This window comes from Chenopodium album, chromosome 3 (genome assembly GCF_948465745.1).
Source record: "Chenopodium album chromosome 3, dcCheAlbu1.1, whole genome shotgun sequence".
Taxonomy (NCBI): Eukaryota; Viridiplantae; Streptophyta; class Magnoliopsida; order Caryophyllales; family Amaranthaceae; genus Chenopodium; species Chenopodium album.
In genome coordinates, this window is record NC_137836.1 from 73,830,462 (window position 1) to 73,844,074 (window position 13,613).

Consider the following 13,613-nt stretch of genomic DNA (forward strand, 5'->3'; position numbering starts at 1 on the left):
TAGTACAAAGTTTTTTGTCTATATACTACCTCCGTTAAATGTTAGGTGCAACTTTGAAATATTTTATATCTCACAAATAATACCTCAAAGTTACACATAACAATTAACGGAGGTAGTATATAAATTTGTGAGAATGAGGAATCGCTCATGTGCTTAGAGTTTCCCTCCCGATTGCAAGAGATCCTGAGATTGATTCTCACCCCCGTCCTTGTGGCTCTCTAAACACCAAAAAAAATAAAAAAAAAATAAAAAAAATAAAGATTTGATGGATGAGTGCAAAGCAACGGGTGGATAAAGTATATGAAAGAATGAAAATACTACCTTCGAATTTCAAATAATACCCCAAAGTTGCAACTAATAAAAATCGGAGGTAGTACAACAAATTTGCCAAAAAAAAAAAAAAAAAAGGTTGGTAAGAACTTTAAAATCTAGCATAGTTTGGCATTGAGAGGTTAGTTGACTAGTTGTTACTTGTGTCTTGAGTGTATGATTTGTTTAAACTAACTAATTAATTGATTTGACTAACTAATTGTATGAATTGAACTACTTTGACTAGCTGATTCTTAGTGATAATGTGATGTAGTTTATAAATAGTTGATAACTACTTTATTGTATAAAATGATTAATAAGGAATTAAGGACACATACACAATATGTTAGAAATTGAAGTATTAGTTTGAACAAACTTGGTAATAAAGTAAATTTAGTTTGAAATATATTTGATCAACTTTAAGGTTGAAGATTCAATGGACTCAATTCCCTACAACTGCCAAAAACCCCACTCATCAAAAAGCTCGTATTATTGCTTTGACATAATTAACTTTTTAGATTTAAAACTCTATATATTTAAATTCTCTTTTAACCAAACACTCTTTAGAGACTGATTTAGTCGAACATGTCTCTTATCTCAGTGGACATTAAAAATCCAATTATTTTTAGAGACAAGATTTGATTAAACTAATTGGATTCGTATTTTGTAGTTTCATGCCTTTAGTTCAAATAATTATGTCACTCACATGAAATGATATGATTGTAAGACATGTAGCAAATTATAATTTGTTAATGCTAGTTGTCGATATCATTAATAAATGTACAATCGATTTAGCATACAAAGGGAGTAGTACTAGGATAATTCTGATTGGTGTTTAGTTTTGAGAAAGATTTTATGATTACGTACTTCTTTTTGGAGTTGTTTTTTAAGCCTCATCTCCTATAATCTCTTGGATCTTGGTCTGTATTTATGAGTTCTTTTCTAAATAAGTTTGAGCATACATATATGACATGAATATCTTTCAAAATCGTTTCTAAAAGACAATAAACTTTCTCTACAATTTTATTTACTATCTACCAATACATAATACGAGTAATTTTATTAAATTATTATAAAACAATATACCAATTATATAATAAGAAATCACTTTTAAACACGAGAAAAAAATGTTTTAATGGTACCAGCTTCAAATTCTTAGCTGAACGCTAATTTTCTGTTTACTACAATTCATCTCATTATCTAAGAGGAATCCAATAGCTTTTTCCAATTTCATCTGGTGTATGTAGTAGTAGATTTGGTATCCTCATTATCATTCCTTATCGAGTGAACGAAAGATCCCACAGCAATGCAAATCGGACTTTACACAAAGGCAAATAATGTGCATCATATCATATCGAAATCAAGCCGGAGATGCCGACAGTCCATGGTGCAAGAATCAAACATATTAGCATCTTATCTAATAGTTAAATAATTAGTTCACTATTCAATCATCTCTGGTCTACAAAAAAGGAAAAGGAAAAGGAAAAGGGAGATAACCCCACAGAAGATTTGCATACAGTTCAGGCTGGGGTACAAGACTCACATGACAACAGCGATGGCAAGAACGAGTTTTTTATTCATCAGCATTTCTAATTTGCAGCAAATGAACACTATTATTGGTTGAATTGAATCACATCGGAGAATTTATAAATACTGAACTATCTATCTACTTCATAATATCCATATGATGACTAATCTCCCTGTGTATGTGTATATATATATAGAAGAATGGTAAAGTTCTGGTTGTTCATGTTGCTGCACAGTGTATGCTTGTGACTAAGCATCAGAAAGATTTTCAGGCAAGCGAGGAATGTTCTGCCATCCTGTACAATGCTGGAGAATATGTTTAAGGGATTCAGTAGGTGGTTCCATTGTCCAGTCATTGTAAAACTCGCTAGGATGAAACACAGTCTCTTCATTTGCCAATGGCTTTACTCCTGATACAGCTCCATTTAAAAAGAGGTCTCCTTCAGATATTATGCTCCCAGTAGCTTCTTGTTCTTTATCAGCAGCCTGCATCAGAAGGCAAGCTGGTAAATTGACAGAAATGATCAATAATTAACCACTATTAGTTACGAGTAACTCCATAAAAATGCATCTGCATGTGAACTGGGAACCATTTCTTTATTCACTCAAATGTAATGCACAAGTATCAAAGCACCACTAGAAACTATTGTTCGGCAACATAATGGTGCATAATTGCATATAGGACAAATCCCTCGAGAAATGACAGACAACATCTCAGCAAATGCACATATATTATCTCAGGTGTGTAACAAGAGCTAGCCTGCCGGTTCTAAATTTATAGTTGAACCTTTGCATTCAATACAGAAGATAATGTACACACTATGAAGAGCACTGTTAAGCATGTGAAATGCATCCGTGTGCAATCGTGCATAGTTCAGATTCTCAATCCCCTAAAGATCTGCCGAAAGAAAACTACAGGTATTTAATTCAGGTGTAGCTGTCAAAGGAAACAAATTTACTCAAAAAGTTTATCGTGGATCTTGAAAGGTACTGATAATATAGATGAGGTAAAATCCAGAGAGTCACCACTGATCCTAGTCCCCAACCCTGCCCAATCAAATGCTCCTCCACCCAGACACAATCCATCCAAATGTGACAATTAAATGAAACGTCAAACTTGCATATAAACCAAATTTAATCATCAGTACTACATAACCTTATCCATAGGTTCTACCAACAATACTCTTTGTTCACTTACAACCTCCATTCCTGAGTGAAGCAATTATACTGATTACAATTTTCAGCCCTGATGTAATGAAACGGATCATTATTATAGATGGTTGTGTAGGGATCCAACGTCAATAAACACGAACAGATACAAAAAATCAGCAAAGCTCCAATAGAAACTACGAAGAACTAATTAAGTATAGTACATATTATGCAGATCATGTAAAGTAGGAGACAATAGGAATATATTACCCTGAACCATTGACAAGAAAGTCAACTGCATTAAAGTGAAGATAGCATGCACATCACATAATAAGAGACATAAGCTATGCTATTCATCATAAAAGAAAGTGAATTGGAATCATCGTAGTCATGCATTATAATGCATCTGCTTCACTAGTTTCTTACTGTGGCCTATTGTTTGATTGTTTCCAACCTTCCAATTCGTATCAGAAGGCTATTGCACTTTGCAATGAGCTAAATCTCAGAAAGAATACTAACAGAACAACACCAAGATCACTGCTACCCTTCTGGTATTGGATAATTAAATTTCCATTATCTGCATCACAAGGAAAGACAAAGGTAGAAAGAAGAGAAAGAGTTTACCTTCTCTGTGTAGTACAGAAAAGCTGTTTTCTTCTTATCAGCTTCATATATGTTGCACTGAGAATATATCTGGGCACAGAGTAGTTTTATAAGTTAAGCCCTTGAGCTATTACACATGCAAACTAATTAAATTCTACAAGAAAGAAGCTGATTTTAAGGTTGTAGCTCAGAACCTGAGATTCTACACTGGCACAGACAGCATAAATACCCCAACCCCTGGTGTAATTGTTGTAAAGATGAACCTTCCCATATCTTACACGAGGATGTCTTTGTCGGGTTCCATCAAAAAAACAGTGGTGAATAGTCACCCGAATGCATCTATCATCAACATGCGATGGATCTGCTCCAATGAGCATTGTTTTGTCATGCTGAGAGAAATGACACCTGTGGAACAGAAGAGAGATATTTAACCGATTAACTATAGCTAAGCATATTACTCCCTCCCGAAAAAAATGAACAGATGTGAACAATTAAATGATCTTGCAATCATATAAAACTAAGGTAGAATAAGTTCCAAGATCCAGTGACTGACCTAGAGATAGTGATATCAGTACTCTGTCGGGTGATATCAATGAGACCATCATCATAATCACGCAAGGTGCAACGATCAATCCATATATGCTTAGAATTCGGCTTAATCTGAATCCCATCTACATCATGTCCCCTCCCACCTTCAAACTCAAGATTGCATATAATCACATGCTCACACTCCTTGAGCCTTAACCCTTTCCCTGTGAACTTAATCCTTTGCCCACGTCCATCTATTGTCTTATAAGACGATACATTCAAGTACGACTTCAGCTCAATGGTACCCGAAACTTCAAATACAATCCAAAGTGGTTCCTTCTTTCGACACGCTTCCCTTAGCGACCCTGGCCCATCATCTACACCAACACAACAGCCACATTACTATCAATTCATCACAACAATTCTCAAATTCATAGTAACAATTCTCAAAAGAGCCTATTTCTTACGTTTATTTTTACTGCAACGTTTCCAACTTTTACACTATTCAAGTATTCAGTATTTCAGTATTCAGACACTATGCTTTAATTCTACTTAACTACGTCGAGAGAATCTTGTTAGATTCGACAATATATACTTTCAAAATATCAACTTTTTTTTATCAGTACTTAAATTATGCACTGGCAAGCATTGCAATTTGCAACTAAATAGAAACATTGAAATAAAACATAAAATGAGGAAATAAAAACAAAACGACAAAAGGCTTAATTACAAAGCAGAGAACAAAGTAATTTACCCATTTTTTTACATTCATATTGCAATTAAAATCCATAATTCATTACTTTTAGCAACAAATGCAGCCAATTCGGATAGGAAAATGATATATGCAGCCCTAAGCGCTAATCAAACAAAACAAAAACTTAATACATACATCCCAAATCCCAATTCCAATAGGAAAATGATATATGCAGCCCTAAGCGCTAAGTAAACAAAATAAAAACGATCACGAAAGTACGAAAATTCAAATCAAATTAGAAAATGGTATGAAAAATGTTAAGAAAGATGAAGACGAACCGGAGAGGGAGGTGACAAGGAAAAGGGGACCGTGAAGGCCGCCAACGGAAAATCGACCGAAACCCTGAGCTTGTTGAGCGAGAGCGCGTAAGCAGGAGTCGACATGGGAGTAAGGCAAGGTAAGCGCCATTGAAGAAGAATAAGAAGAAGATTGAGGTTGAGGATTGTACGGATATGGATAGTTGGGAGGAGGAGGTGGGTATATATAGTTGGGATTTGAATAGGGAGGAATTGATGAAGAAGATTGTTCCACCTGTTGTTGTTGATGATGATGATGCCGGTTTTTGCGAGTGTTAAAGTGGGAGTTACCCATTTAATGAAAATTAATTAATTAATTTTGGGAGGAGTTTATGAATTGAACATTTTAATGTTGGGGATTAATTGTGGGAAAGAACGAAACTGTTGTTTTGTGTTTTAATGAGTTTCTTTCTGATTTGATAATAGAGATGTTTTGGGTGGGGTTGTGAGAAATGTCGGTATACAAGAATATTGGAACGGTCCAGGTATGAAAGGGGGGTGATCAAGGAAGGAATATAGGACGTTAGAGCTTAAGGCCGTTACAGGTGAAAAGGTTATTGCCCACTCGGTTGTGGTAGGGTTCTAGCATACTCCATCTGTTTTTAATAAGTACTCGTACATTATATCTAATCTCTAATCTTATGTATTAACCACGAACATTGATCAAAGAGATGTGTGTGAATAGTATCAAAGTCAAAGTAGGGCAATCAAATAGAAATAGAGGGAGTATGTATTAGAGAACATAATTTTCAAATATTGGCGTGGTAAGTCAAGATGTGGATAAACTATTGGAAAATTTGTTTAGAACTACCCGCAAGATAGGGTGATTTGTTAACAACTACCCAATTTTTTTTTAATTGTTTACAACTACCCGCAAGATGGAAAACGTTTGGGTAGCACTACCCATTAACGTTTTCCGTCCAATTTACACGTTAATGGGGCCCACCATTACTTTTCCCACCCATTTTACTCCCCAAATTACCTTTTCTCTCTCCTCTAATTTTCCTCCATTATCACTCCACTCTTTTCTTTACTCTGTTTAATTGATGTTCAACCTTTCTAACCTAAGCAGCAAATATTCACCATCATCTTCGTCCCTTTTTCAGAAATTTGCAGCCCTACCATCCCCGTCTTTGCTTCATCTTCTCCCAGGGTTTTTTGTAGTCCACAAAGTCTCCAGTTTAGGTGGAATGCCACAATTGCACTTGTTTGGATGAAATTGCATAGCTGAATGGTATGAAAAATTGGACATCCTACAAATTAAAATGTCAATTTAGTTATTAAAATGCTTCAAAATTCTATCTCTAAGCCAGCATTACTGATTCCCATTACTCAACTTACCCCCCCCCCAAACCTTAGAATTCAAAAACCCCCAAATATTATTGAACACATAAACCCTAAATTAAAACAGTAATTTAAACCCTAATTCTTGTAATTCCAATCAATTAAAACTTGTAAACAAATGCGAAAATCAATGAATTAGAAGGAAAGTGTGAGAGATTACCTGCAGTTGTCTTCAATTGCTTGAATTCTTCAATCAGATTTTTGACTGTTATTGGAGGGAAAGGAATTAAAGAGGAGAGAGGAGAGAGAAAAGTAGTTGGGGGGAGTAAATTGGGTGGGAAAGGTTAATGGTGGGCCCCATTAACGTGAAAATTGGACGAAAAACGTTAATGGGTAGTGCTACCCAAACGTTTTCCATCTTGCGGGTAGTTGTAAACAATTAAAAAAAATGGGTAGTTGTTAACAAAACACCCTATCTTACGGGTAGTTCTAGACAAATTTTCCTAAACTATTATATTTTCAACCGAAAATGAATAAAAAAAAGGGTAATGCTATATGTAGTCCTAAGGGTTATATATAAGCATTAAATACATTTTGGGAAAATGTATAAAATTAGGAATTCATGACAAAAACACGCGTAGATTAGTGTAATTAGTGTTTATATTTTTATGAGTTTATAACTTTTTATGATTTTCAAGTGTAAATTTAATGCTTATATATAACCCTAAGGGTTATGTATAGAATTTTCCATTTAAAAAAAAAACTAAATAATTAATAGACATGATGTGTGACTAGTGTTGTATACGGAGCATCCTTGCTAATAAGCTAACTCGCCTAAAATAATTAAAGTAGAATTTGTGAATAGTGACACAAGCCATTAAATATTAGAAGGAAAAAAAATGAAGTTTGAATTTTATGATCAAACTTTATTGTTTTTTCACTTTAAACATATACTAGTATTTGTAAATAAAACTACAGAGTTATAACATGATTAGTTCATTCAAGTGACAAATGTAACAAGCTTGGGATTGTTTAAATTGTCAAAGTTGAAATTACATTTTTCTTACGAGTCGGATTTGGAATTTTTTCCTAGGGTTACTAATCGATTTTGAGCAACTCCAACTCGACTCAATCAAAGCTTGGTCAAAATTCGCCTAAAACTTGATCCAATTCGAAAAAATAATGAGCACGAGTTGAGCAAGCTCTAAGTTGACACGATTACCTCATGAGCAGATCAATAATATATTTTATTAAATAATATGTATTTGGAAATTAAAGTTGTTACCTTAGCTTTTTTTCAAACAAGTGGAAAATAATAGGAGTAAATTTATACAAGTGATATCAAAGGGAAAAAGAAAGGAAAAAAAAATTACCACGTTGGGTTAGAGCATGCTTAATCAATCATACAAATTTAATCCCAATACAACTAACATAATAATCGACCATATAAACAAAATGCGTAATCATCCATGATAAAAAAGATATTCTTATTAACATTTCAGTAGGTAATAATAACAAGGAAATATATGCAAATGGTGATTTGAGATTTGGTATAAGTCTAACTAAAACTGCATTTGGATAACAATGATGAAGAGAAATGGGATAAGAAGGAAAAAGAGCCAAAGAGGGAAAGGAAAGGGAGACGAGGGATAAGGAGAAGGTAAACAAGCATAAGTAATTACGTATCAAGTTTTTGAAAAATTCACTCCATCTTGTTCTCAATTAGAAAATATGCAATTACATTCAACAAATTTAAAGGAACATTTTTTATGGAGCTTCCAATGATAGTGGGAATGCTAAAGTATTTTCCATGCTCCTTAACTCTTCTTGTCAAACTAGAGAGAATAGAGTGAATAGAGTTTTCTGTGTATTGTATTACGATATATATATATATATATATATATATATATATATATATATATATATATATATATATATATATATATATATATATATATATATATATATATATATATATATATATATATATATAACCTAGAAATAGAGATTAGGGCTTATACAATGGCCCAATAGCTAATTGGTCCGTTGTCTTCACATAAGACGGACTAATAATACCATCCTGAATCGCATCACGAAGATAATAACAATCCACTTCAATATGCTTGGTACGCTCATGGAAAACCGGATTCTTCGCAATATACAAAGCAGATTGATTATCACAAAACAAACTCATAGCACGGGGATGCGAGACACCCAAACTTAAAAGAAGGGCCTTTAACCATTTCAACTCATCAGTGGTTTTAGACATCGAGCGGAATTCGGCCTCTAAGAAGACTTGGCCACAGTGTCCTGTTTCTTAGTCTTCCAAGATATAGGAGAAGCACCAAGAAACACCAACCAGCCAGATATAGAACGGCGCGACAAGGGACAACCTGCCCAATCTGAATCACACCACCCTGTAATATGTAAATCACAATCTAAACTCAAAAGAATTCCCTGACCCGGACATCTCTTTAAGTACCGCACCGTACGAAGAGTCGCTTCCCAATGGTCTTGGCGCGGGTGTTGCATAAATTGAGACAAAATATGCACCGCGTATGCCAAATCCGGTCTAGTAAAAGACAAATAAATCAGACGACCCACAAGCCGTTGATACTGCTCTGGATCAGACAAGAAAGAGGACTCTGAATTCGCCAGAGTATGATTCTACGCAATAGGAGTACCTGTCGGACGAGCACCTAGCAAACCAGACTCTGCAATAATATCAAGTGTATATTTCCGTTGACACAAAAATATGCCTTCCGGACTACGAGCAACCTCAACACCAAGAAAATACTTCAAAACACCCAAATCTTTCATATGAAAACAGTCACTCAAGTATGACTTGAATGTAGAAATCGCAGAAGAGTCATTACCAGAAATTATCAAATCATCAACATACACCAGAACACTAAGTTGAATAGACCCAGATTGCAGAGTAAAAAGAGAATAGTCAGAGTACGATTGCACAAATCCGTACCTTTTCAGAGAGGCGGCCAATTTAGAATACCAACACCGAGGTGCTTGTCGAAGACCATACAACGACTTCAGCAGACGACACACCATACCAGGTTGAGAGCCATGGAACCCAGGGGGAGGCTTCATATAAACCTCCTCATCAAGATCACCATGAAGAAATGCATTGTGGACATCCATCTGATGCAATTCCCAATTCTTTGCAGCAGCGACAGCAAGAAAAGCACGAACAGTGACCATTTTAGCAACAGGAGCAAACGTCTCGTTATAATCGATACCTTCAACTTGATGATTACCAAAAATAACGAGACGAGCCTTCAATCGCTCTAGAGTGCCGTAGAGTTAAGCTTGACCTTGTAAACCCATCGACACCCAAGAGCTTTCTTGCCCGGAGGCAATTTTTCCATCACCCATGTGCCATTATTTTCCAATGCATCAATTTCTTTTTGCATCGCCTCTCTCCACCCTTCATCCTGCATTGCCTCCTTGAAATTACGAGGCTCAACCGTCGTATCTACAGCTGCAATAAATACACGATGTTGCATAGAAAAATTGTCACAATTCACAAAATGTGATAAAGGATAAGGAGTACCTGAGGAGCTTGGAGGAGACGGTGAACTATGAGAATTAGATGGACTCGGGAGAGAAATAGTATGTGCGACATAATCACGGTGCCAACCCGGTGGATGCCGTTGTCGTTGTCCACGACCCATGTCAACATTAGAGGAAGATTGAGAGCTCAAAATGCCTTGGGGAGGGCTGTCCAAGCCGCTGTCGGTGGCAGCAGTAGTGGGGATCACAGGGGGGCTGCGGGCAGCACTAGAAACCGCAGGGGAGTCGCGGTCTAGGCTGCCAGCAGCAGCAGCAGCATGCGGCACAGGGGCAGCAGTGGCAGGGGATGCAGGGAAGCCGCCTGCAGCGCTGCTGTCCGTGTGCTCTGGCTCAAGAGAGCTTTCACTCGCCTCAAGAACACTCTCCAAATCGTCCAAAAAATCAGTGTCAATGTCCCTAGTGTCGTGTGGTACTTCCATAGTACCCACATGAGCATCACCCACTTTAGCAAACGGGAATTCAAGTTCATAAAATTTCACATCACGTGAAACAAAAATTTCTCCCGTCTCCAAGTCATACAATTTCAACCCTTTCTTGTCGTTTGGATAACCCACAAACACAAACTTCCTACTTCTAGGAGCAAATTTGTCACCCTTAGCCTTTTGATTATGAGCAAAGCAAAGACACCCAAACACTCTCAATTCATCAAAATTAGGTTCCTTGCCAAAAAACATTTCAAAAGGTGTTTTATTATCTAGTAATCGAGAGGGAGTACGATTAATTAAATAAACCGTACCAAGAACACATTCACCCCAAAAACCAATCGGCAAATCACCTTGAAACATTAATGCACGACTCACATTCAAAATATGTTGGTGTTTACGCTCTACTCTACCATTTTGTTGTGGGGTACCAACGCAAGAGGTTTGAAATAAAATGCCATTTTCATTAAAATACGGAATCATAGGTTTGAATTCCGTACCATTATCACTCCGCACACATTTAACATGAACATCAAATTGGCATTTAACCATAGCAAAGAAAGAGCAAAATGAAGAGTGAACCTCGGTTTTATCATTTAACAAATAAACCCAAACACCTCTAGAAAAATCGTCAACAATAGTAAAAAAATAATGAGCACCACAAGTAGAAGATGTCTTATATGGCCCCCATAAATCACAATGAATCATTTCAAAAATTCGGCTAGCCCGACTATCACTATCCGGGAAACTATCCCGTGATTGTTTAGCTTGTGGACAAATTTCACATGCTTTATTCAAGACTTTGCTACTAGAACTAGTACTAACAGCAGGTACTAACTTGACGATTTGATCCGATGGATGCCCCATACGACGATGCCATAGCTCGAATGTAGAAACCGCCGGAGTTGTCACCGCACATACTGTTGGAATCCGCCGGAAATAGTAGAGTCCATCAATTCGTTCACCGCCTCCAATCAGGCTCCCCGAGTGTTGGTCATGTATAGCACATAAAGAGTCAGTGAATCGGACATAACAATTTGAATCATCAATCATTTTGACACGATATTAAATTACAATTTAATTGAGGAACAAATAAAACATTCTCAAGAGTGATGCCGTCAGCCAAATACACTCGCCCCTCTTTCGTAGCAAGAGCTTGTGTACCATCCGGAAGACCAACAGGGCACGATAAAATAGAGTGTACATCCAATAAGCAAGATGCGTCACCGGTAACATGATGAGAGGCGCCGGTGTCGATGATCCAAGATAAGGAAAAAGACTCACCAATCATTTTATCAGGTTTATTAGTAACCATATTCAACAAGAGACGAACATGCTCGGGTATGAACTCGGATAGAGCCGAAAGAGTGTCCGATGATGGAGCATCACCAAGCGGGCTACCCACAACATTAGCACGTGTCGTGGGCTTGCTGTGAGCAGTAGCAGGCGCGGCAGCAGCAAGGGACGGCAGAGCAGCCCTGCTGCCAGATGCAGGGGACGAGCTGCTCGACTGCCCAGAAGACGTAGCATGCCCTTTCTTCCCATATTTCTCGACCCACCATTCGGGATAGCCGTGCAGCATGAAGCAACCGGAGTTCTCCTGGCCATGGCACTTGCAATGAGTGCAGTACAATTTAGACTTATCAACCCGATTTGGTGGCTGGGAAGTTCTGCCGCGATCAGAGGAAAGGGCAAAAATATGCGCATCATCCCTCTCCTTGGTAGCCTTGGACTGAGCTATGCCACGAGACCTTTCTTCTTGGAGAAAGACATGATACGCACGATCAAGCGTCGGCGGTGGCTGTTGAGACAAGAGATTGGTCCTCACAGCCGCATACTTCTCATCATCAATACCAATAAAAAATTGGTGTAATTTTTCCTCTTCTTTGTCAAGTTCGTACTTCACTGCCACATTGCAAGTGCAATTCCCACATTCACATCCATGGGGAGGCTTGAGGCTAATCAAATCATCAAAGAAACCCATCAAAGTGTTATAATAATCCTCAACAGTCATTGGTTTCGATTGTTTGCAATTAGTGATTGAAGAACGCAATTGTTGAAGCCGAATCCCACTGGCCTCGCAGAAGCGCTTCTCCAAATAATCCCACAACTTTTGTGCTTCCTCAAAGTATGGAATAGAAGCCGCAAGTTTCGGGTCAATGGCTCGCAAAATCCAGGATACAAGCATAAAATTGATTGTGTCCCAATCAAGCATCTTCTTCTTCTCCGTTGGTTTGGAGATGCTACCATCAACAAACCCATATTTCCTTCGAGATTTCAGAGATAGGGTGATAGCCCTGGACCGCGCAAGATAATTCTCACCCTTTAACACCACATGTGTGATCAAATTGTCGGGCTGATCTCATGCGCCAAGATAAAAAGGGGATGAAGGATCAATTTTGCCGTCTTCACCCATTGATGATTAAACAGTAATGAAGAATAGAGATTAGAGTAGAGATTAGAGAATAGAGAGTAAAAAAATCGAAAAGATTAGGGTTTAAAGTATAGAGGCTCCGATACCATGTCAAACTAGAGAGAATAGAGTGAATAGAGTTTTCTGTGTATTGTATTACGATATGTACGGTATATATATATACAACCTAGAAATAGAGATCATGGCTTATACAGTGGCCCAATAGCTATATACAATATATCGCTCAACACTTCTCATATTTAGAAGTCCAATCAACTCATCCTGCTTCAACAGACACACCCCGTTATTAAAAAAACCTCGGATTTATCACAATTAAAGTTTTAACCGAAAGCAACTTCATATAAGTTGAGAATATCAACTATCTTCCCACATTCCTCTTGGTCTGCTCTAACAAATAAAAGAACTAATGTCGTCCACCAAAAAAAGGTGAGAAATATCTGGCCTTGTCTGACTAGCACGAACTCCATGAAGCTGACGTTCCAACACTTTCTTACTAATTATCCCTGACAAATAGGGAGATAAGGGGTCACCCGCCCAGGAGACCCCCTCTTGAGGGCGCAACCTCCCCACAAACTGAGCCACCACGAAGGTGTCACCACCAATGCCAAATCAATTTTGTGTTCATTCAAAACCTCACCCTATTGTTTCGGACAAGTGATACGTGTACACCGTAGTCAATGTACCAAGACCACCACCTAAAAATCCTTAAGTACCACTCC

At 37.4% G+C, this 13,613-nt stretch overlaps 2 protein-coding genes across 2 annotated transcripts; both read right to left on the reverse strand.

Moving 5' to 3' along the window:
- Window positions 1-1,785: 1,785 nt before the first annotated feature.
- Window positions 1,786-5,623, reverse strand: LOC145616688 (putative pectate lyase 4). The gene is made up of 5 exons (XM_081671443.1): window positions 5,149-5,623; window positions 4,142-4,493; window positions 3,783-3,993; window positions 3,610-3,678; window positions 1,786-2,322 (listed from the first exon to the last, which is right to left on the reverse strand). Exons 1-5 carry the CDS (start codon window positions 5,459-5,461, stop codon window positions 2,086-2,088), a joined length of 1,182 nt encoding a protein of 393 aa, XP_081527569.1. The 5' UTR covers window positions 5,462-5,623; the 3' UTR covers window positions 1,786-2,085.
- A 2,835-nt stretch (window positions 5,624-8,458) lies between these two features.
- Window positions 8,459-12,675, reverse strand: LOC145625355 (uncharacterized). Its single transcript, XM_081678415.1, has 6 exons — window positions 11,535-12,675; window positions 10,770-11,380; window positions 10,019-10,637; window positions 9,780-9,946; window positions 8,796-8,867; window positions 8,459-8,599 (listed from the first exon to the last, which is right to left on the reverse strand). The coding sequence occupies exons 1-6, from the start codon at window positions 12,673-12,675 to the stop codon at window positions 8,459-8,461; spliced, it is 2,751 nt and encodes a 916-aa protein (XP_081534541.1).
- Between the last annotated feature and the right edge of the window lie 938 nt (window positions 12,676-13,613).

What these genes read in the sequence shown, in the direction of transcription:
- LOC145616688 (XM_081671443.1), bottom strand. Translation starts at nt 5,461, where the DNA reads ATGGGTAACTCCCACTTTAACACTCGCAAAAACCGGCATCATCATCAT. An exon ending in CCTTGTCACCTCCCTCTCCG is followed by an intron (nt 4,494 to 5,148) that starts GTTCGTCTTCAT and finishes GTGTTGGTGTAG; the next exon opens with ATGATGGGCCAGGGTCGCTA. An exon ending in TTCTGTACTACACAGAGAAG is followed by an intron (nt 2,323 to 3,609) that starts GTAAACTCTTTC and finishes CTTCTGATGCAG; the next exon opens with GCTGCTGATAAAGAACAAGA.
- LOC145625355 (XM_081678415.1), bottom strand. Translation starts at nt 12,675, where the DNA reads ATGCTTGATTGGGACACAATCAATTTTATGCTTGTATCCTGGATTTTG. An exon ending in ATTTGTTCCTCAATTAAATT is followed by an intron (nt 11,381 to 11,534) that starts GTAATTTAATAT and finishes GGATTCCAACAG; the next exon opens with TATGTGCGGTGACAACTCCG. An exon ending in GTGAATGTGTTCTTGGTACG is followed by an intron (nt 10,638 to 10,769) that starts GTTTATTTAATT and finishes CATAATCAAAAG; the next exon opens with GCTAAGGGTGACAAATTTGC.